Below are 23,031 nucleotides of genomic sequence, written 5' to 3'. Positions count from 1 at the left end.
CATATGCAGGATTTGATTTGCATGTTTAAATTGTTTAGATGGAAAAAGCTTTTGTTAGTAGAAAATGAGACAATTCCAGAGAAAACTGATGCAGTCTGTGTCTCAGTTTCAGCCCGTTTTTCTCATCTGTTGTAAAATCAAAAGCACATTTTGCTCTGAAATGTAGCACATTTAGGAATTCTTGTAAATTAGTGCCGGGAATTAACACTCTATTGAAGTTTAGTATTTCGTTATTTTCCAGTGATGCTAAGTACTTTTGCACCTTCATCAGCAGCACTCAGTTGTACAAAATGCCCTTAAGATTTTATTTAACGTTCCAGATCATGTTTATAATGAATCCCCTGAATTCAGATGTTCCACTGCATCTCTTATGGTCCTGTGTTTGTTCTACTTACACCAGAAGGGATTTTATCTCCCCAGATGAAGTACCTCCTCCAGCCTTTGGGTTGTGCTGTTGCACCATCTTCCTGCACCTCACTCCCAGTCGTAGAGGTCTTACTCGGCTGCTGACTGGCCCGGTATCCAAGTGGAAGAGGTACAAAAGCACAGTTGTGCAGGAAGCTTTTGCAATTTCCTCCCTCTTGCGTCACAAACGCATTACTGTGCCTCTCACCCAAACCACAACCACATGGGACCCGGTGCAGTGCTGGAATTTTCCCACTGACAAAAACACATTAACTGTGCAGAGCAACAAACTGACTGGATCGTTAGGCTGTAGCTGTTGCTCTGATCCTTTCAGTGAATGAACCTCTTTTTAGCAGCACCTGTCGTGTGTTTATAGGAAGAAATGAAGTACAGTGTCTGTGCAAATGAGTCCCTCTGCTTTATTACTAATATCAAATGTGAATGTCCATTGAGCAGTTTTTATTTCCAGAGACTCTGCACTGGCTGTCATATGTGTGACATTCATGTTTCATCTCTGCACTTTCGACCTACTGTATGAAGCTTTAACACAGAATAAGGTATGCTTTTGGTCTATGTTCAAATTACAAATTTTCTGAGGAAAATACTGCAAAAATTGGGCTTCTTCAAAATTCTGAAAAGCATGTAGATAAGTTCCAAAATGCATCATCCACCCATCATGCATTAAAAAAAAGCAGTTATTCCTGCAAAGTCACATGAAAATCCATGTTTAGTTTCATGCATCATGATACTTTTGTAGTGCTGATGTACTGTAACATGCATTAAAGGGCCACATTTTATGTACTTAAAATAAAGCAGCCATTATTGCTGCATACCGTTCAGTTAACAGTTTGCCTGAACACAGCTAGCCAAGCTGCTATTGATCTCTCCCACCTACAGAGAAATAAATCTTGTAAGTTTCTCTGAAACCTATAGTAGCATTTTCATCGGCCTCCCCCAGAAACAATCTCAAGTGAGTGGAAAAGACCACCCTCTGGCAGTTTTAATCCACTGCATTATTAAATAAGAAAAGATAGAAAACAGATCAATTTACCACATGGACGGTGATCAATGTAGCAACACAATCACAAAAAAACAACCCGAGGCCATTTGTAATGAACATTTTGTCTATTAGAATTAAGAAGATATGAATGAAAACAAATTGTGGTGCATGAAATAGTAAGTGCTTGAAAACAAATTTGCTGGTGTTGAGCGCCTGTCGGTGATTTACAACCTGAAACTGTCTCGTAAACTGTCACAGGTGTTTTCAGTTATTCTGAAACTGTGCTCAGGTTGATGTTTGTTTGGACATCACCGAACTCGATAGACTGAAAACAGTGTCTTTCTCCCAATGCCAATCTAGTAGTATACACTACATGCTATGTTCATGCCGTACCTCCATACCTCATACTCATGTGTACAGTATACTATCACAGTATAGATTTTGTAGTTAGTATACAACAATCGTTTGCAGTAACAGGAAATGATGCGGCCGGTGTCCCAATTTGCATACTCACAAATAATCAGAATCTGAATCACAATCGGCTTTATTCCCCAAGTATCTGTGCACATACAAGGAATTTGACTCTGCTTTAAACATTGCACTAAATGTACTTGCAGAGGAAAAAAGGACATATAAACTTATATTCAGTTTCCTTCCTGTCGAGACAGAGCTAAACATTTATTTGCATTCACTAATTTTCTGTGATCTACGGCCGATTTCTGCAGCTGTCAGTTGCTCCTTTATTTCCTAATTATGTCACTTTTCCAGTGCAAATAAACTATGTGCTTATAAAACGCATAGAATTAGTTTGTAGTATGAAATTGGGAGACAACCACCGTCTTCAGAGTTAGAGGTCGATGAACTTCAGTGAGGTTTTACTGAACACGATACAAAGCATCACTCACAACATGTTTTACCACAACCGGTTTTAATTGGTTCAGCTTTGGGCAGGTGTAGATCTCAGCTCGCTCAAAATTCATCCACATTTAGGAGAACAATGACTGCCCGAATGAAAATGCTTATTTTAATCACTTTTTCGGTGTGAACTGTTTGTGATCTGTTTCCAATTTGCTTGCAGTTTATCAGGGCACAGTTTAACTCCCCTAACAAGCAAAACAAAGCAGTTGAGTTTGAATGTAGTCTGTCTGTGCCACAAAGCACTGTGAAGAGGCTAACATATGAGAGGTAAATCTCTCTCAATGTGATTGATCAATGAGATTAAAGAAAAAAAATCAAACTGTTGATTATCTTTATACTTAATCACTGGTTATCTAGACAAATATTAATCCTACAAGTTGTGAATACAATCCTACAGTAATGCAGATTTCTTGCAGATGGACACTCTGATCAGCTGTTCTGGATGTCATATTAGTAATATTCAGTCCAAGAATGGATGACGGAGCTAAAGCACTGAACTGAAGTTGAACTCACACCTTGTGCTCAGTTAAGTCAGTTTATATAACAGAAGTAAATCACCTCTCAGTCCTCTGCAACATAATGTCCGTATCAGCCCTTTAGTCGTGCATTATTATCAATCTCTAAATATTATTTACATGCAGACCAACTTTGGTGCAGATGAATGGCTTCAAATCAGCACCAGGCCATAATGCGAGGGTTAAAGATGGTATCCTCTTTACCTCGCGCTATGGAATGACTTTCATGCTTGGCTGCTGTCCAATTTTTTCTCCAGGAGTTGCTAGGCGACAGGAACGTCCTCATTGCAAGTGTGTTCTGTGAAATGATGGGACCAATAAATGAATTCTCCAGATCTGTAACTTATTATCTGCTTTCAACGTTGTTATCACATGGGTCAACGAAAGAGCAGCATGCTATGAAAATGGGCTGTTTTAGTGCACTAATATATAGTAATATATGCTACAAGGCAGCAAACAGTAACAATGCAGTGGGCTGATAGTGTGAGGAAAGGTGGCAGTTTTGTTCCTTAAATCTTAAATTGACACCTGAAGTCACTAAAAGTTCACTCACAGCCACCATTTAAAGGCTGAAAAGCTCATCTTGTAATCGACTGCAGACGTTTATTCCATGATGTGTCAATGAATGAATTCTCCATGAATCAAACAGCACTGACTAACTACTGCTGCAGAGCATTAGCTTCGTCTTTGTCTCCTGCCAGAAGGGATCCTGCTGCCTCTTCCTGGTGATAACTGCTCAACACCTGACTGATAATGCTGGACTTTAATTAAAACATTTTTTCCTAAATAACCTCTGCTTTTTATTGCAATAGAAACTCAGGAGGTGTGACGAATGGCACAGCTTTGTCTTTTGCCATCAAGCTCTGCAGAGCTACAGTGGTGGAGGAAGTACTCAGATCCTTAATAAAAGTACTAATATCACACTGAACTTAAGTAAAGATATGTAGGAAAATGTATTTCAGATATTAAAAGCACTCAATGCATAAAAATGTCCTTTGCAACTGTGCAGATTTTACTGTTGTTGTTGGTTGAAGTGGAGCAAATCTTTAACTGATTTGTTCAGGACGGCAAGTAATGATTGTTTCCATTGCTGATCAGTTTGATGAACATTTTCATCAATGTTCAGTCATAAAAAAAATCCTTTGAATAGAGAGAACTGCCATCACAAATACCCAGAGCCCAAACCATGCTTTGTTTTGTCCAATCAATAGTCCAAACCTCAGAATTACTCTAAATAAAGTCAAATCATAAAAGGGAAAGCAGAAAATCTCCATATTTGTGAAGCTGGAACCATGAATTGGTGATGAAATTAGTCTCAAAATATTTGCCAATTAATTTTCTATCAATCACCTAATTGTTTGTTGCTGTACTTGTACATTTTTACATGTTTTGTGTGCAAAAATCTTAATTTGTAAATAAACTAAAGCTGTCAGATATATGTAGTGGAGTAGAAGTATAAAGCAGCATGAGAATAAAATACTCAAACAAAGTACAAGTATCTTATATAGTGAGTACAGCACCTGAGTAAATGTACTTAGTGTCACTCTGGCACTGCAGGGCAGACTGTATATTGTACAACAGCCTGCAAATGAATCGTCATATGGCTATGACTCAAAAAGTAATACCATCTTAACCATCATTAGATTAGCTGCCACATAAGCCTGTGCGTGTGTGTGTGTGCATGTGTGTGTGCATGTGGGTCATTGGAAGCGACTGCAGAACATTTTGCATGTGTCGACATCCAGCTGGCACAACAAACTTCCCAGAGAACCTGTGTAATATTATAGTGAGATGCTGCAGCGACTGCCCTGAGCTTCAGCGGCGAGCAAATAACAAAACACTATTACACCACCAGTAACGTCCAGCAGAGCACTCCTATGAGATCCAGATGATAAATCACAGCAAGGGAAAAAACACAAAATTATTTATAAACTTCACAGATAAAAAAACAAAGTAGTTGCAACACTTGTTCTTTATTTTCTGTGTTGTTTTGGATCTTTTTCACCAACATACACTATCTTTTAGCTGTGACCATTTGACAGCAAGAGCAGACTGAAAAATCAACCGGCTACAACGGGTCAGTTTGCTTCAAACACTGTGTGACACCCCGTCCTCCCACGCCTTTAAAACGCTGGAATTGAGAGGGGGGGGCATGCGTCTGACAATGTCTGCAACCTCCCAAAACCTACAATCCAACTGGCACGGTCATTTCACGCCGTGATTGGTAGGTGTGCAGTGTTGAGAAAATCTGCAGGGTGAGAACTTGTCTCTCAACCTTTCTATGTTGGTATGAACAAGTGCAACATCCTGAACAATAAATCCCACCAACGGCAAAAACAGGAAATTGTATTTTTGAAGGCCTAACTCAAAAACAGCATTCTTGTCTGCACTGTGCCTTATTTTGGTCACCTAGTTTATTGAGAAGGTTACGGCATCGCTAAGGTTGTATCTCCCGTTATGTTAAGCAGCCTTGATTGTGTCTGCTGATAGAGAGCTCTGCAGGGTGCAGCCATACGTAACACTGGAACAAGATGAATGGCACCAGTTGCACACAGAAACACAGCCGCTCTGTTGCAGTTGAGGATGGTACACTGTAGGAAATGAGTGGCAACAAAGGGCATCTTTTAAAGAAGAATGCTATAAGTTAATATAATAAAGAAAGTCGTCCTTCCTGTTGTGTACTCTCCGCCAGATTCATCGCCACAGCCTGCAGAAAGATGCTATCCACATAAGACGCCATTGTTTGGAAGACGACGTCTGGAGGAAATTGAAATCTTTAAACTATATATAAACACCAAGAGGCACAGATATGAACAGAAAACAAATCCCCTGCTGTCTTGTTTTATTTTTATGGACTGTCTAAGAATATGGCAATAACAGTGGATGAGCTCAGAACGCCCAGAACCAGACTGACTGCCAGACCAGACCAGAGTCTTCTTCAAATGCAGAACAACTTTTTAAGCAAACGCTTTGTAAAAGATGCCAAATACTCACTGAATAAATGTTGAAATTATTTGATGTTGCTGTAGCGGTGCAGATCTTCTACGGATATGCACCAGTGACTTGGAGGGTTATTTCAACTGACAGTACATCTGCAGCAGTGAAACAGCCACTGAGAAAGCTGATCATGCTGTGAAAGAAACTTAATAACCTGTCTGCCTCATTTAAACAGCAGCGAGTTTTGGCTTCAAGTAAATCCTTTGTGAAATTTCAATTACAGCATCAAAGCTGTAATCTGCCCTCAGAGGGGCAGAGTTGTTATCGCGGAGCCCGGCGAATGGTCAGCGCAGCCACGTTGACAGAGTTCAATAACACCATACTCGTCATTATGATTCCTTCCACATCAGTGGTGAAGAATAACACTGAATATAGGAAGTGTCACAATACAGGTATTCATGTTTTTGTAATACCTTTCATCACCACGAGGGGCGCTGATGTGTTGAAAATCCATCTATGCCAAAACATTTTTAAGGGTTTTTCTTCCAATTTTAAACTCAAACCTGCACCAAATCACAGATAAGCCATCTAATGTGAAGGCTAAAGATGGCATCCTCCTCACCTCGCTCTATGGAATGACTTTCATGCTCAGCGGCTGTCCAATTTTATCTCCAGGAGTTGCTAGGCGACAGGAGCATCCTCATTACAAGTGTATTCTGGGAAATGATGGGACCAATAAATGAATTCTGCTGATCTGTAAGTTATTAACAGCCTCCCACACGGTTGTCATGTGGGTCAATGGACGAGAAGGACGTAATGCAAATAGGCCATTAGGTCATTTAGCAGAGTCGTTTCAGTCTTGGCTTTGTCTTGCCTGGAGAGGCAGGCAGGTCAGGTTTGAATGTTTCACCTCTGTTACACCACGTACAAATAGTATGTGAGCAATTGTATTTTGATGCTGACTTTTCAGTGACTTTATCAGAAAGCAACTAATTAAGGAATGCATTTAAAACACATATATTTCTGGAGCCAACCTCCCAAAAGACAGGCTCTGATTACTGTGACAGTAAACAGGTCTGTGTGTCATTATAACAAGTGTTTTCTGGGAAATGATGGGACTAATAATACCATTAATTGTCAAGATGCGTAACTTATTATTATTTGCCTTTAACATTATTTTACAGTACGGATCGATGAAGAAGAGAGATGGTTTTGAAATGACCCATTGTTTGATTTCGTCACTTTATAGGGCATAGGGTACTACAAGAAAGCATAAAGCAGACACATTAGACATAGTGACATTTCATAGGAAGAGAAATGACCCTTATATCTTAAGTCTGACTTCTGAGGTCAATAAAAGATAGATTGCAAAACAAACAAACAAACAACAAAAAAACACACAGCCGCCCCCCTCAGAAGAAAAAGTCATCTTGTAATCTACTGCAGTGATTCCTGGGGGCACTTGTTCTCCACAGGGTACTTCTGCATTTACCAGGTGGTACATGGGAAGATTGTGGGGTGTCTCAGCCAGGTTGAAAAACAAGAAATTACGATTCAATTATGTACATCCAAATGTTTGTGTTTAAGGCGAAAACGCTCGCACAAGTGGGATTTAAAATTGCTGAGATGCTGAAAAAAACCTAAAGCTTTCCAGTGTTGCAATTGCTTTGTGTGAAAACTACTTAGCAAACAAAAAAGCTAAAAGCACAAGGTAAGTGCTTGAAACATCCAGATTCTTGTACTCCGAATGATGAAGATGATGAAGAAAAAAGAGAAAAAGACTAAACAGTTCCAGGATAACTTCATCCTGACGGGATTCACAGGTGCAGCCATGGATCAACCACAGCTACGGTGTTTTCTCTGCAGTAAAGTATTATCCTGCAAAGCCATGAAGAGCTTCCATCTATCACAAGAGCATGATGAAGGAGTGCCTGAGCCATCTGACTGGGCTGCAGTGGTACATCGGACACAGAGGTTTGGGAACCATTAATCTACTGTTAAGTAACTACAGCCCTTTAAACAGGAAACATTCTATGTGGCCACTGTGATGCTGAGCAGCGTGAATTAATGAACCCTCTAAATCACATTAACAGCAAAGACTAACTGATGCTGCAGCGCCATAGCTGAATCTTAATCACCTGCCAGTGGGGATCCCGTTGCCACATTCTTGGTGATAACTGCCCTGAATCAACACCTGACCAATAACGCTGCCCTTATAATTAAAACCTCCTCCTCGCTCATCTCCCATTTTCATAAAAGAGCAACTTTGCTGCCTCACATCTCACGTTGCTCTGCCCGTCAAGCTCCGCAGAGAGATTTGTTGTCCACACAGAGTCCATATTGCACAAAAACAGCCAGCTAAGACGTATTATATGATCATGAAAGATACATATCTCATAAATGGTGCAACTAAACAGATTACATGGGCCCTGTCTGCAGAGCGGCTAATGGAGGCTGCAGCGTAGGGGGAATAAGACCTGTGAGCTGACTGTGTTTGCATGAAATGCTAGCCCGCCAGGCTTTTTCACCACTGTTCTCACAGAGATAAATCCCTGTTGCACTTAGTACTCATTCATTTTTAATGCCACAGCCTCAGATGGAGAGATGCATGAAGACAGAGGAGGGGGTGCATGGAGGAGGAAGGGAGGAACAGCCAAGGTGTGGATGACACCACCCGGATGCCTCAGGCTAATGTATGTACAGTCTACTTGATGTGTTTTTTTACTGTATGCTCAGCATCAGCAGCAATTATGAACGTCTGGGGCTGCTTTGCCAGTGAGGCGGGCTGCAGACAGTAAAGTCATTCATGAACTCATCGCGGTTTTACTCTATTCATTGTTCCCTCACATTGCTGGGACATTTGTATGAAACCGAGTTGCTTCAGTAACTCATAAGCACTCGCAGCTGCGCAACTGTGTTCAGCTCTGCCTTTTTTCCAAAAAAACAAGAAGCAGCAGCAAAGCTTCCTGCCCGTTTGGAGCCCCTTAATATGTCTGCAGCAGCCATTCCACAGATGGCAGGCGGAGAAGGCCGGGAGGGCCAGCTATTCAATCCACTTCAGTGCAAACATGATCCGTTTGAATGGCGAGGCATAAGCCAAGACATTCTTGTGTGGGCAGACCTCCCTAAACAACCACGAACAACCGTGGCACTGTGTTTGTCCTTCAGAGACAAATCTTTAAGATACCAGGAGCAGCAGATCAGTTCGAGTTCGTCCAAAAGCAAAGGTTAAAGGGACGTTTTTCTCTGCTGAATGTGTTGTTGGAGGCATGAGGGCTTGACACTGGCACGATGCACATTCAGTCTGTGTGCTAGTGAAGCCGTTAGCAGGTCAATTAGGGAAAGCAGGGACATTCCTGTAAATATGCTCCTTGATTTAATCACTTCATCTGTAAATCACTAAATGAGCCTGTAAAACAGTCATTTGAGACTCTTGCACAACTTTTCTGCTTAAGGGTTTTTTTATACTCAGTCAAATGTTGAGTAAGAACATGACCACATAGATTCAAATATTTGATAAGTTTTTATTTCTCTAGTGGATTCATATGTTGTTATTCTGCACAGCAGCATACAGGAAATTGTGGTAAAATATAAATAACAAAGTTCAACAGTGTTTCTTTTTCTATTATTCATTTAATCAAAAAACCTCTGTTAAAAGTGGCACATTTTGTCAGCCTTTTCAGTATCCACTCTCTTGCACACTCTCAAGAATGTAACATTGAACAACTAAACTTTAAAAAGTATGGGTATAATCACTATTTACAGACAATCACCTTTTGGTGAGCAATGCTTATAGCTTCTTGGAAATTCACTTCCATAATGTTAAATGCAACAAAATGAAAATACAATTATGTTATACAAAGATCAAAAATACTATCAAAACCCTTATTATAAATGGCAGCACTATATCAATAAACTGCTGTTGACATTTTACATGTAAGTACAAAATCCTGTTGAGGTAGCGCCCTCTGAAGTCACTTGTAATGTTAAAATACTGAATAAACATCACTTTATATACAATACAGCAAATCTCTCTTCTTTCTTCAATGCAATTGTATTCCTTTGGTAAACAAAACTGTCAGAAATGTGCAGTCCTGCAAGTGACACTTTCAATCATACATTCACAACATTTTTGCATCTTTTTTTTGTTTGTTTTTTTTGGATTCTTCAGGAAAGAAATAATGGGATTACACGTTGCTGTTTGCTAACATTCATTTGCTCTTTTTCGCCCCACACTCGGAGCGAAAGGTAACTGGGGCTCGCTCGGCTTGATGGAGCAGAGCAGACGTGCCCACGAGACTCTCTGGTGAATACGCTGTCAGGGCAAAACAAAGCAAAATAACACCAAAGAGAGAAAGAGACCTGACAGAGAAAAGAAATCCAGTGTGTCGCCCTTATTTGGGAATGTAAACATAAGAGAATGTAGGCTAGTATCTCTCATTTCTGACTGCTTGTGGAGTCAGGTGATGTTCTCATCACATAGGATTGGAAAAGAGGTTTGGCTTGGCAACAATTGATTATAATGTTCCCCGGAGAACATGAGCTCCAAACAGAGGCCACATTGTCTTTTTTTTTTTTTCCTCTCCTGCCTCACAGATTGAATGTCATCTTATGGGAGCAAGTTGGAAAATATGTTGTGGAGTTTTTAGGCAGGCAGATGGGATCAAAGAGTTCCTCCAGTCAGACGCACACAAGTACTCATTAATGACACATTCTTGAGCTTCTTTAATGGCAAACATAACTTTGGTTTTCTAAGACGAGAAAGAAAATCGCAGCGAGCTTAGCTCACCGTACAAAAATACTTGGTAGAAATATGACATTCATCCCCTTTGCCAATGTCAGTGTGTTTCCCTACATGACCAAAATACTTTTCTTTAAATTTATTCACACTTTGTGATTATTGATACATGTATTTATATGCACACGCTCAAATGACTACAAACTAGCAAGAAAAATAAATCCAATGTATAAAGCATAAAATTATTCTATGTGGATAAAAGAACTATAAAAATATAAGAGATCTTAGAGGAAAAGAAGGATAAAATCAATATGTTTATGAAATTGGGATAAAGGCTAGAGCCGAAATCAAAACAGTCATCTGGAAATTGTTCAGTGCAATTCAATTTACTTTATAGTCATGTCTGTTTAGAATATTTTCATCCTCTTACCACCCACAGCCCTCCCTCCCTTTAATGGTCGCTGGGATGGTTGGTCTTTTGACAGTGGACAGTATTTTATCGTGTGGGCATTGTCCCCGTTGGCACTGCAAAGGGGACAGGTATAAGCCCTCAGAATCGGGCACACAACCCTGCCGTCCGGGGTCTTCAGGACGTGAGAGCCGTACACCTCCTCGGGCGCTCCGTTATTTCGGCAGAAGACGCAGATTTTGGGCTCCTGCTTGCTCCTGGAAGCGGGTTTGCGCATCTTCCTCTCCATGCCGAACAGATCGAACCCCGCGAAGCTCCCACCGAAGCCCACCTCCCGCTCCGGCTGGACACCGAGCTGGCTCTGGAAGGGGCTCAGAATCGAGAAACGCTCCTTCAAGTCTAGGATGGAGGCGGGCGGGGGGCTCCCGGACGGGCAGCAGCAGTCCATGTGCCCGCTCTCTCCAACGCCGCCCGCGATTACGCACGGACACGGCGGAGAATCGTCCAAGCCCAGGGTCGCTTTCAGGGACTCGGTGATGGAGTTGGGGTTCTGTGGCATGCTCAGCTTATTGTTTTTCGTAACCAACGTCGTCAGGCCGAGATAGTCGTTCCAGAAATTAAAAGTGTAGTCATATGGGCTGCGCGCATTCAAATAGTTGTGATTGAGAAAATCCATGGCCACTTCTGGTCGCTTGCTTGCGGTCAAAAGGCGAAACAACCAGCGTAATCCGAAAGGTCTTTGTAGCCAGAGTTCTTCTCCAGGAATGGTTCATGCACAGCGATGCGGTCTCCAGTGTTCCTGTTATGTTTGAGCGTCCTGCAAACAGGCTTTCTGGTTATAAGGACCAGGAGGGCGGGGCGCCCTTCCTTCAAAACCAAGTTTGTGATCAGGTTGAAAGCAGATTCCCTTTCTTCAAAGCCACATTTAGACAGACTTGTTTTCTCGCAGGCATGCGCTTTGTCGACATCAATCATCATTCTGGCGGTTGTGGATTCAGGCGTTTTCATTTGAAAAAAGTAGTTAGGAGTTAATGATTTGGGCAAGTGCGCAGCGAAATCATTCCGCGCACAAAGCCGTACTGTAGTTAATTACATTATTTCAGCGCGGCCACCGATCAATTAGAGGAGGATGGCTTGGCTCTTTGTGCCTCTTTGGTAGTAAAACATTACAATTCCGCATGTTTTGTGAATCAATATCGTTAATCATTGTGCGTGAATACCATCAACGCCGACCCGGGCGTTCACACACCTTAACCCGTTGTGTGCCAAGAGCTGAGGGCCTTTGTTCCAGACAGCAGCCATCATATCACTGTCCGGGGAGAAATGATCTGTGCTGATGCTTCCTATTATGTTCAAATTGAATCAATATGAGACAAACCTATTAACCGAACCCTCGTGTTTGCATGTTTCCTCATGCTGAAGAGGTTTATGGCTCCATTTACTGGACATACTTATCTGCAGAGGGTGATTTTCAGTTCAAATAACCGATTTATGATGAGAAGTTTATTATAAAACAGTTTTCTTACTTTTTTTCTCAGTAAAGGATGTTTTCTTCATAGCAGCACCTCCCACCAGCTGAAATGAACACAGGGAAATGGGATTGCCCTATGTGCAGGTAGGCATACTCTGAGGAATGCACACTGAAAATGTAGACACGCTATCTGCATTTACTGTCAGAGAGTTTTATATGTAAGCAGAAAATAACATTTGCAGAGCTTGTATCACCTCTTTAGAATCAAAGGTTTGCTTACACCCAGAACTGTAAACCTCACAGGAGTAAACAAATCTCTTATGGCATCTCAGTGTGTATTAAACTCATGTTTAGTTGTCAACATGCTGTCAGAAAATCCAGACAAAACACACCAGCACACTCAAGTCATGATGCAAACAAAACATGCCGAACAGTTTTTCAACAGGGGGCAGCATAGTGCAATTACAGGTCAGTCCATTTAAACCAAAGGACCCTTCCCTCCCTTAATTCCTCCCCTGAATGAATGAGAGTGGCACACAAAACCTCCAGTAATGATGGCCACTGGCTGGAAGATGAAAGTCACCCATGAGGTTCCACTGGCCAGATGTCATTAGGGGGCTACATTGTGATTCCAAAGAGGCAGCGAGGTCATTTGGAGAGGAGAGCACACAACCGATGAAATTAGGACATGAATAATATAGAAAACACATCTGGCATCTGCACAACTAATGTGAAGCAACATAATAAAAAACATATTATGGCGTATGTGTCCAAATTACAGAACAGTACATATTCCCGTTTGTGTCCGTGTCAGCAGAGTTTTGTTTGTGGCTCTAACAGCACTGAAAACATACAGTGGCAGTGTCCCCATTCATCTGGTGAAGTTTTCATAGGGTCTGTGTGTCTTACGCTCTATTCAGAGTAACAAGAGAAATCTAATCCACCTCCACTGTTTTTGGGGTGGAGGCAGAAATCTTTGTAATTTGGGTGAACTGACCCTTTAAAATGAGTCTGATGCCTCATGTTTTTTGACATTTTAAGTCCTGAAGATTCAAACTCTTTGCATAAATTGAGGGTAATAATCGCAATAAAAGCAAAACAGGACAAAAAATACTTATATTTGAGTGCCAAAATAATTTCATTCCCACTCCTCTATAGGGATATATATGATATATTCATAAGATTCGTTTGACAGATGAAGAGCATAACCACATTTTTAAAGCACAATCAAACTAGCCCAGTGAATCCAGACTACCAGAGCCATCCTGGTGTCAACCTGACCAAACAATCAATTGCAAGAGTTACTATAAACATTATATCCCAAATTAAGTGGGTGGTGATGCAGGAATCACCACAGTCAGATACCTTAAACTGATGTTTTTCCAAACTTTAATATTCTGTTTTTATCTCTTTTATCTGTGGTCAGAGTCTTGAAACTGAGTCATATTTAGCAGTTTGTCCCCTCCCCGAACACCTTTTCCGCTCAGACATTCAGGTTATGACCATGTATGACAGCCACAACTCAAGAGACTGTTTTTTTCCCCCCACATTGTTGCGTATCATGCTGCCTTTAGCTATACCTATACTTGAAAGCACCGAGTTGTGGCTTGAGGTATAAAATCAGCTCTTCATCTGAAACATCAACAACAACATTCACAGTCATCCAAGTGGCATGGACCTCCAGTATAGCTGCTACAGGGTGTTTTTCAGCATTAAAAAGCCCTTTACGTGAAGAGTGTTAGGCACTTATTGTCTATTTCTATTCTTATTATGCACATATATGGAGAGCTCATTGAATGTAGAGGGATATAGATAATCTGCTGCTCTTGCACCTCTTGTTTTTATAATAATGCACCTGTTCAGAGTCTATAAATGTATAATATGTGCCTCAACAATAATCCTGCCAATTAAATTTGAGCACATTGGCTCTCCATCAGTAACAGCTTGTGATCCTTGAGGTAAAATCCAGAGGGAATATGAGGCAGTCGTCCTAAACAGCTCGCTCATTGCAGGCCTCTGATCCTGTGATGAAGTGGGCAGCTCAGGAATGTGGAAGCGGCCCTCTCGAAACAACGATAACACGAGTGACTGGTGTTCTAATTAAAACTTCTAGGGGGAGGCTGCAAGAACTCACTGACTTGGAAGGTTCGCATCTATTTTTAAGGGATCTAATAAGAATGCACTACCTTCGGAGACAGAGTGATAAAAGCAGAACAAAAGCACGGTTCAACGAGCGCTGATGTTTTAGAGGCCGTTTCTCTCTGTTCTGTGTGTTCAGCAAGTTAGTTTGAAATAGTATTGACTGCTCATTGGATTTTCACTCTTGAGCCCCCATTCAGCCGGCGCAAAATATGAATTTTATGATGAAGCATTAATAATGTATGCAATCGCCAATTCTTTTTTTGCAAGCCAGGGCAGATTGTGCGAGCAGATTCCCGTCTTGCTGCGCTAACTGAAATATTCATGGCCATATTATTCCTTAATTTTGTTGTGACTAAGAGGGATTAATACTCATCCATTAACTAAAGCTAATTCTGCGGCCGCCTCGAGGTTGCATGAGTATATTGGAGAGGGAAGTGAGATTAGCAGTGGAATGATGCATAACATCAGCGGGGTGGCTATGGCTGTAAATCGATTTAGGAATCACACTGACTAAGTGATTGTTGTGTGTGTGTTTTTTGTTGGGGCTTTTTTTTTTTTTTTTGCTTTTTGGCTTGACAGGGGAAAAACACAGATCATCAAGAAAAGTGGCAGCTGGCTGAGGAAGACACTTTGTTTTTAATGATCAAATCATATTTCCTGCATGGGCTCATTAGCAATATGAGCTAACATCAATTTTTTTTTTTTGCTGTTTGTGCTTTAGATGTATTATGCAATGCAACTCAGCTCCGACGTGCCGTTTGCTGAAGTTTGGGCTATGATAATGAGTGATTTATACCATCTCGTAGAGCTGATCTGCTTCATGCATTATGATTAGAATCATCAACACATTCTGTGCTGTGATCCAGGCCTTGCATTTTGGCAAACAGGATGAGATTTGTCGCATTTGGGGTGAAAAGTCTGCACAATTCATACTTGAGACGATAAGTGAATGATTAATGTTATTGTGGAATGTATGAGGAAATCTGATCCTTTTTTTTCGCTCTCAATGCATCTGCTCATATGGCTAGCAATAATTTAAATGCATCATTTGGGCATGTTTTGAATCATTACGATAAGATAGGGTGTCTCTTAGGCTAAATCAGAGAACACGTTTCTTTTTTTTTTTTTGAAATTCCAGAATGTGTTCTGTGGTTCTCTGGTTATGCTTTGTTCTCTGTTGCTTATTTCATGAGGCAAGTTTCTGCAGCGGCCTTGGAGAGGCGAATGCATTGGGAAGGATTACACAAAGCACACACACAGGGAAGCTTTCTGCATATTCCTACACTGCTGCTAGAGGCAGCTGCCATGGATAAATCATTACAATGCCTTGCTCAAAGATACTTTAGAAGTGGATATTCCCTCCAACTCCAACTAAGCTGATAATCCAGGCCTCGGCACCACCGGAACGCCTCAGTAATGGTCTACATATACCAACCACCCCCTCCGTCTCCATGTTTACAGAGTGGCATATTGATCACTGAAACAATACATAATGGGTTTGCAGGAATTGTTGAAAAATCCATTTTGCCATATCGATTGCTGTAATGAAGATGAATGCTGAATCACTCAGTATGAAAATGGCTCGTGCATTTGCAAGCTGCATTTTTCATACCATTTATTTGTCACACTAGAAAGACTGCCCTTTCTTTTTGACTCCCAGACCCAAAGATTACCATGTGTTTTCATTCACAGCCATTAGAGCTCTGTTTGTGATTATGCAAATGAGAAAACATGCAGGAAATTTAATCAGAGCGCAAATTTGATTTCACGTGAAAGATTGCTCGAGGGTGGGGGCTTGATCCCATAATATTGAGCAACCAAATTATGTTCAATATTTGTTTTCACAGTGGGCCTCCACTCGGACACACCACAGCTTTATAGGCTTAAGGTTTCCCTTGGTTTGGAGGCTTGAAGTTAACAGCGCTGTATAAGGTTTGATTATCCTTTGTTCTCCCCAGAGATGCTGAATGGAAACTGCAGTTAATGGGAAGCATTTCCATATCAGCAGCAAAGCATAGCAGCTTGTGTTTATGCATTTTTATTATTGTTGCGTCCCCCGAACCAAATATCTAAGTGCTCCGTTTTCTTTTGTTCCCCAGATGAAGAGCAAGAAAATGGGCTCTTTGTAATTGCATATAAACTCAGAGGATGGCATTGTGCTGTTGTGTGTGTGCCACTGTAGATAACCAGTGATTAAACTGAATGTTACTCCAGAAGCATGACAGAACTGAAACTAATAAAGCATGTCAGTCAATAAGGGAGGTGGGTCTGTTTATCAAGCTCAGAGATGTAGAACAAACAAATGTCATTCAGCTTTTGAGAGAGATCTGCTCGGTTTAGTGGTCCTTTGACCTCAAGTCTCGGGGTAATAACAGGACGGTTGTTGTATGTCACTCAAAACAGTCTCAGGAAACAATTGCTGTCAGCCTACGGCTGTAAAGCCTCGACAATTTTCTATTTCCGCCCTTAGAACATGGCCTTGTAGCCACATGGACATGTAGGCAGAAGCAAATCAGGCTACATAGTTTGTGCCAACTGCACAAAAGAACTATTTCTCCATTCAGTACACCTGGAGTACCTGCAAAGCAAATTTTAGATGGTTTCCCCTTGAGATCTGAATTTCACAACTTTGCAAATACCAAAAGTGCCTCTCAGTGTGCACAGGACAGCAAATCAGGTGTACCAAGCCTCAAGAAGAGTTCATCCCAAAATTGTCATCATTTATGATCCCCATTTGCTGCAAACAGTGCCCTCCATGTGGTTGTCTTCTTCCAAAACCAGTTTTAGAGTCTGATTTAATGCATTTTAGCAATGAGTAATACTCCACTTGTGAAGCTTGAAACCCATCTTATAAATTGAATGTGAGGCTTTTGGTGGGGAAATTCAGGATTTAAATGCAAATGTGGTGGTGGGGGTACTGAGACTGGACCTCAACTGTTATTTTGAACTTCAGTTTCCAGTACCTCAGCTTTAAAGGAAGCACAGCAGTAAACCACAGAAGCATCCTTTTAGTGGAAGTATGAAGTTAGTTTTAAGAATCATGGGCAAAAAAAAAAATCCCAATTTTCTGTACAAGCATCACAACACACTACTGCAGTGATGCACCTTGGGCTGAATGGAAGCAGTGATGAAAATTCTACACCTTTGCCTAAAGACTTTATTTTAGTGAACTCCTCCAAAAACCATGAAAACCAGCTTGCAACTAACAGAAGTGACCCGGCTGCACTCCAGCCTGAAGCCACTGGAAAACACACCAATAAGTCATTTCAGATGCTGCACCTTCAAATGGCAAAGTCACAGGTTAATGTTGCAATTTTATTTCACCAAGTTCAGCATTTACGGACAATGAATTCCAGTTCATTTGGCCCATAAGCATAAGGCTTGAGTTGAGACTGCAAATAAAGACCGAGAATACAAGATGTTACAATTGAGACATCATGGATCTTAAGATCAGGATTAAGGTATCATTTCTGTCCAGTGTAGTTCCACATGGTCCCTGACTTTTATAAGTAGGATGAGGGTACAATCACATCTCCATACATGCAGTCTTCCTCCAAAGCTAGATTGTATTTGCTTCCACTTCCTCCTTTGTAGGCACTTGTCACAATCCTGAGCCAGCCTCTCTCACCCTAGAGGGGGAAGATAAAAAAAAAAAAAAAAACCCGAGGTCACTTGGATTATAAATCAAGTGCACCCACTGCATTTCATTCTAAACATCCAATTTCTAAATGCCAAATTTAAAAGCTACTGATCCATGCAGGGACTGAGGCTATTGAGTTACTATGTGATGACTCACCCATGGCTCTCCCCAGGAGTTGCGCACAATCCAGTATTCAGTGCCATTTTCAACAGCCCAGCCAGCTACTGTCACAATGTGGTTGATGTCAGGACTCTCAACGTACTCGGAGTACAGACCCCCGGTGTACTCGTCTAGTTTCTCTGTGGCCATGATTCCACAGCTGAGGGAAGAGGAATCCATGATAACAGAAAAGTGATGAGGCATTTATGGTCATTGCTGGCAGAAAAATTGATTCTGTTTGTAAACTCTGTTGGTACTTTTAAGATTTCAATTGCAGCATTCATACAACTCTGCAAAAATCATTAAGAAACTTAAAAACCTGATTGGTCCACCACTGTAGATTTCTGCCATCATATTATCCCGTCCACTAATGGCTCCAAAGTCACCTACTTTCCATAAGGTGTAGTTACGCACATTGTTGCATTTTCCAAAAGTGGTGCAAGTTCCACATGCGTTGAAAGGTTTGCATTCTGAGGAGAGAGGGGAAAAAAATTAAGTCTCATGGACCAGCTGCATCAAGCTGCACTCTGCTGCTGAGGTCTTACTCTGGTCAATTGCCTGGTAGTTGTTGCAGGTCTCATCAGGGATACCATGTTTGTGGGCATACTCCCACACCCCTCCATGGTCTCCTCCATGACAGGTGCCGGAGTCAGCGCAGTCGACCACGTGTTGGACAGAAATATAAGCAGATGGCCATGCGCCTTTCCGCTTTATGTTGATACGATCTACATGAGGCAGAGAAAAGAAGGTTCCCCAGTAATGCAGTATGTTTCGGAAAAGCTCAGCTCAAGTCTCAAATGATTTTATCACTGAGGTTCCCATCTGTCATTTTGTCAAGATTTAATCTTGCATACCATTCCGGGGAACAGACAACCCCCCCAGCAATGCCATGTCCAAATGAATGAGCTAACCCTAAGTCAACACATGATAGAAGGTGCAGAGGTATGGGTTCACTATACAAAGACTACAGCAAGACCAGGTCCAAGCATGTGGAAAGCCATGTAGCTGTAGCACACTTGCATGAGTATTTATCACAGATATGATACTAAACTGTAAACAAGAAGCTGAAATTTTGATGAAGTGAATGGAATTCATTTGTGAATTGCCCTTTTAAAACTAAACCTAAAACTAACCTGCCATTGCACTGGTGCTGCCATGAGCCCAGCAGGAGCCACAGTACTGAGGGATGTGCTGGTTACGAGTTGCACTGGCATAGTTGACGCCATTTACGTTCCGCCAGTCCCAGGACTTCGGCAGCTCAGCCAGGTTCAGAAGTTCATGAGGACGAAGTGCGGTTCTGTGAGACACTTTTCTTCAGTCATTTTACAAGCACAGCAAGTTTTAAAGGCAGCACACCGTTTCGAAATACACATCCACCAAGGGAAGGTTACCATGGTGAGACAGCGGCTGCCAGGTAAGTGCACTGTGTTCATCATCAGACACTGAGGAAGTTGTCAAGTATGCAAGTTTCAACCAAGTCTAAAATTAATCCCAGCTACTGAAAGACAGGCATTAATCAAGTCAGACATTAGGAAAAAAAAATTACATAATGCTATTAGTGACCAAGGTTCCAGGCAAACCTGAAATTAAGCTCTTAAGGAAGCCAGTGACCTCATGTGTAAACTTTAGTCCTTCATTGTCTTGACTATGGGATTAATTGTGCAAACTGGATCTTCCCAGGCAAACCCTCCTCTGCATACAAGTCCCAGCATCTTCACTGGCAAAATTAACATCAACCACCTGTCACCTAGAAATAAGCTTTTTCAGGGCAGTGCAGAGCCTGTGAAGTGGCACAACCAGCCTTAAGAATTAACTTCAAAGAAGTTGTTTTAAATATAGTTTAGAAACCTAAAATCTAGTGGCATGGGTGTGATTTCTCCTCAGAATCTAAGAAATCAGTTTAGACATATCAAAAAAAAAAAAAAAAAGACAGAAAGCCTTTAAACATCAAACTTCAGTCTACTTTCATATACATAATTGAACAAAACGGGTTTCAATTTGACTTGCTGCCTTGTGATAAAGCCGAACAGGAGAAAACACAGAAAGCTACAGAAGTAAAGCACCAAAAAGTGAAACTCAGAGCAACTCACTTCACCCCAAAATTGGGATTCCTGGGCACTGGCTTGTAACAACCTGGCTTCTTGCTAAAAAGGTGTCCTGAAACAGCAGCCATCACGAGCATGAAAATAAAAACGACAATCTGAGCCATGTTGCGCTACAGAGAATCAAATAACAAGCTGCGACGCACTTTGTTCGCCTTGTTTGGTTTGGCATAAATAGCCCACCGACCGACCAACAGAGAGAGAGACAGAGCCTGCTGTGTGTCATCAGGCTAATCGGGCTTTATTGATCTCACCTGGCATTTGCTCTGATTTAGTGCAGGTTAAAGTGGAGAAGATGAGTGAGCACCTTCTATCGGGCTCAGATTAGCTGCAAAGCACATGTTGGCCAACTACAGCAGTTTGCAAGGCGAGTCGGTTTGTTTACAACTCACTCGCACGAAGGAGGTTGAATGAATGAAAGTCATGTCATTATTAATGTTACTGCTTTAATTAGAGTGTGCACTGTGCACGGCTGCATTTATGTGTGCAGGAATGTTAATGGAATATTTATTGTCACTTGCAATGTCAACAGCTTTGTAGGAATTATGTCTTTTTCAGAATAAGAGCAAAACTGTAATATTAACGGGTGCATTCTTAAAGATGAGAGTTATAGTTAGAGGTAAAAGTTTCAACTGCAACAGATAGAAAAATACTATTTCAACAGACAGTCTTTTAAATTTTAAATTTGCATTTTGTATTTTATTCTTTCTGCCTGCAGGTCGTCAGTCCCTTGTTTTGATTATGATTATTTTTCGGTGGTTATGATTACCTGTATATACTTCACACATTTATGCATTTATGTTTTGCACGTCTTCTGTCTGTTGTCTGCAAAGTGAGTGAAGTGAGGCACCATGAACACATTTTGGCCGCTGATATTATTTAAGAAAAGGAGTTGCTGGATTTTTCTTGGCCAAATACCTTGCAGCAAATTTCCATTGTGATTGTGTTGTGCTGATAATCACAATGGAAGTCAAAAGTACAACAGAGTTCAGTATCATTCAGAGGATGTTGATATTTTGGAGTAGCCGTGATCGCAGATTGATCTTCACAGTCAGTCGGAGAACAGAAACGCTCCATAAATGCAGGTATTGTTTAAGAAATTCCACTAATTCCAAAGCTGTTTTAAAGTTATATTGATGCATTAATCCTTGAGAGAAACTCATCATTATGTTGCCTCACTCCCATGTGTCACACTGTCTTTTTGTTTATGCTTTTGCAGCCTCTGTGATAACAAAGACTTTATCAGGCTCCACTGCGAGACAGCAAACAGAGCATGATACTAATCGACTGCCTGCCATCCTCTCCCATCTGCAGGAATAGAAAGTCATATTTAATGCGTTGATTAAAATCTAATCCCTCCATGTGAGTCGGAGATGAAAGTAATTTTCGTGTAATGGAGACTATTAATATTTAGATATAGAAAGGAAACCAGATCCCATATTTGCAATCAGCTGGAGGATGGTAAATGATATTTAAGGCTGCCAGTGAGCTGGAAGCCAAAGTGTGCAATGCAAATAACTTAGATTCTTTTCCAATTAACATTTTTCTTTTTCCTCATATATAAATGTATGTTTTTAATATTTCTCTTTCTCTCCCTGTTTTATAATGAAACCCTCTCAATTATCATGAATCAAGCTATTTATCATTTATCAGCTGGCTGATCCTCAAAAAATCTGTCTTCTCGTAACCTGACTGCAGTATGTATATGGCCAAAAGTATGTGGACTCCTCTGCCCCCATTCCTTCTGTGTTCTTTTGGCCTGGGGCTGTTTGTGGTCCTTATTTCCAATGAAGGGAAATACTCATGCTACAGTAAACAATGATATTTTAGACAGTAGTGTGCTGGCTGGCCCACCCAGAGCCCAGACCTCAACCTTTTCTAACACCTTTTGGATGGACTGGAACGGCCACTGTGAGCCCGGCCACATCACCCAACATCAGTGCTGGACCTCAATAAGGGGCAAATCCCTGCAGCCAGCTTGAAACTGGAGGTGTAGAGGCTGTTGAAGCAGCAGGTTAATACCTATGGATTTAAGTTTTCGACACAATGCTGAGAGCATTGGGTGTTTAATGTTAGTGGCTTTAAAGTCAATCTAGTAAAACTGAAAGCTTAAAAACTGCAGACATGCTGCCTTGTCTTCTTCTGGAGTAACGTGACTCTTACATAAGGATGAAATAAATGGATGTCCACATACTTTTGAGCATGTAATGTATCTTTCCTTTGATGCATTGTACCCTGTAACTCTTGCATGAGATGAAAAACTTCATGACTCATTGAGCTGTTTTTCATGGTTTAAATTCCAGTTGAGGGTTTGTGTCTTTAATGATGGAGGAAAAAAAAGGGAATATGTGTCCAGAAAACTAAAACAAGGCTGCTTCTAAAAACGGAGCTTTTATGTTGAATCCACACGGTTTTTACTTGATAACTGAAAATGTGAAACTGTGCAAAATACACGTAAAATATGTGTCAGTAGATGGAAAAATCTGAGCAAGTTGAGATATATTTTACACAAATGTCAAAGTGTAATCTCAGAAAAGGCTTCACATGATGCAGATGCTGTTTTTCTTCTGCTCTTTCTTGTGATTGGCTCACTTA

The 23,031-nt window shown here is 41.1% G+C and overlaps 2 protein-coding genes across 2 annotated transcripts; both read right to left on the bottom strand.

Moving 5' to 3' along the window:
* Positions 1-9,316: 9,316 nt before the first annotated feature.
* Positions 9,317-11,716, bottom strand: nanos1 (nanos homolog 1). Its single transcript, XM_041944324.1, has one exon. It carries the CDS (start codon positions 11,596-11,598, stop codon positions 10,921-10,923), a length of 678 nt encoding a protein of 225 aa, XP_041800258.1. The 5' UTR covers positions 11,599-11,716; the 3' UTR covers positions 9,317-10,920.
* A 6,322-nt stretch (positions 11,717-18,038) lies between these two features.
* Positions 18,039-20,543, bottom strand: LOC121611746 (cathepsin Z-like). Its single transcript, XM_041944425.1, has 6 exons — positions 20,425-20,543; positions 19,468-19,631; positions 18,880-19,059; positions 18,654-18,804; positions 18,332-18,494; positions 18,039-18,164 (listed from the first exon to the last, which is right to left on the bottom strand). Exons 1-6 carry the CDS (start codon positions 20,541-20,543, stop codon positions 18,039-18,041), a joined length of 903 nt encoding a protein of 300 aa, XP_041800359.1.
* Between the last annotated feature and the right edge of the window lie 2,488 nt (positions 20,544-23,031).

Source organism: Chelmon rostratus, chromosome 9 (genome assembly GCF_017976325.1).
Source record: "Chelmon rostratus isolate fCheRos1 chromosome 9, fCheRos1.pri, whole genome shotgun sequence".
Lineage (NCBI taxonomy): Eukaryota > Metazoa > Chordata > Actinopteri > Chaetodontiformes > Chaetodontidae > Chelmon > Chelmon rostratus.
The sequence above is the reverse complement of the archived record's forward strand: the minus strand, read 5'-3'. Positions and strand labels throughout refer to the sequence as shown.

What these genes read in the sequence shown, in the direction of transcription:
- nanos1 (XM_041944324.1), bottom strand. Translation starts at nt 11,598, where the DNA reads ATGGATTTTCTCAATCACAACTATTTGAATGCGCGCAGCCCATATGAC.
- LOC121611746 (XM_041944425.1), bottom strand. Translation starts at nt 20,543, where the DNA reads ATGGCTCAGATTGTCGTTTTTATTTTCATGCTCGTGATGGCTGCTGTT. An exon ending in CTACCAGGCAATTGACCAGA is followed by an intron (nt 18,805 to 18,879) that starts GTAAGACCTCAG and finishes CTCTCTCCTCAG; the next exon opens with AATGCAAACCTTTCAACGCA. An exon ending in ACTCCTGGGGAGAGCCATGG is followed by an intron (nt 18,165 to 18,331) that starts GTGAGTCATCAC and finishes TTCCCCCTCTAG; the next exon opens with GGTGAGAGAGGCTGGCTCAG.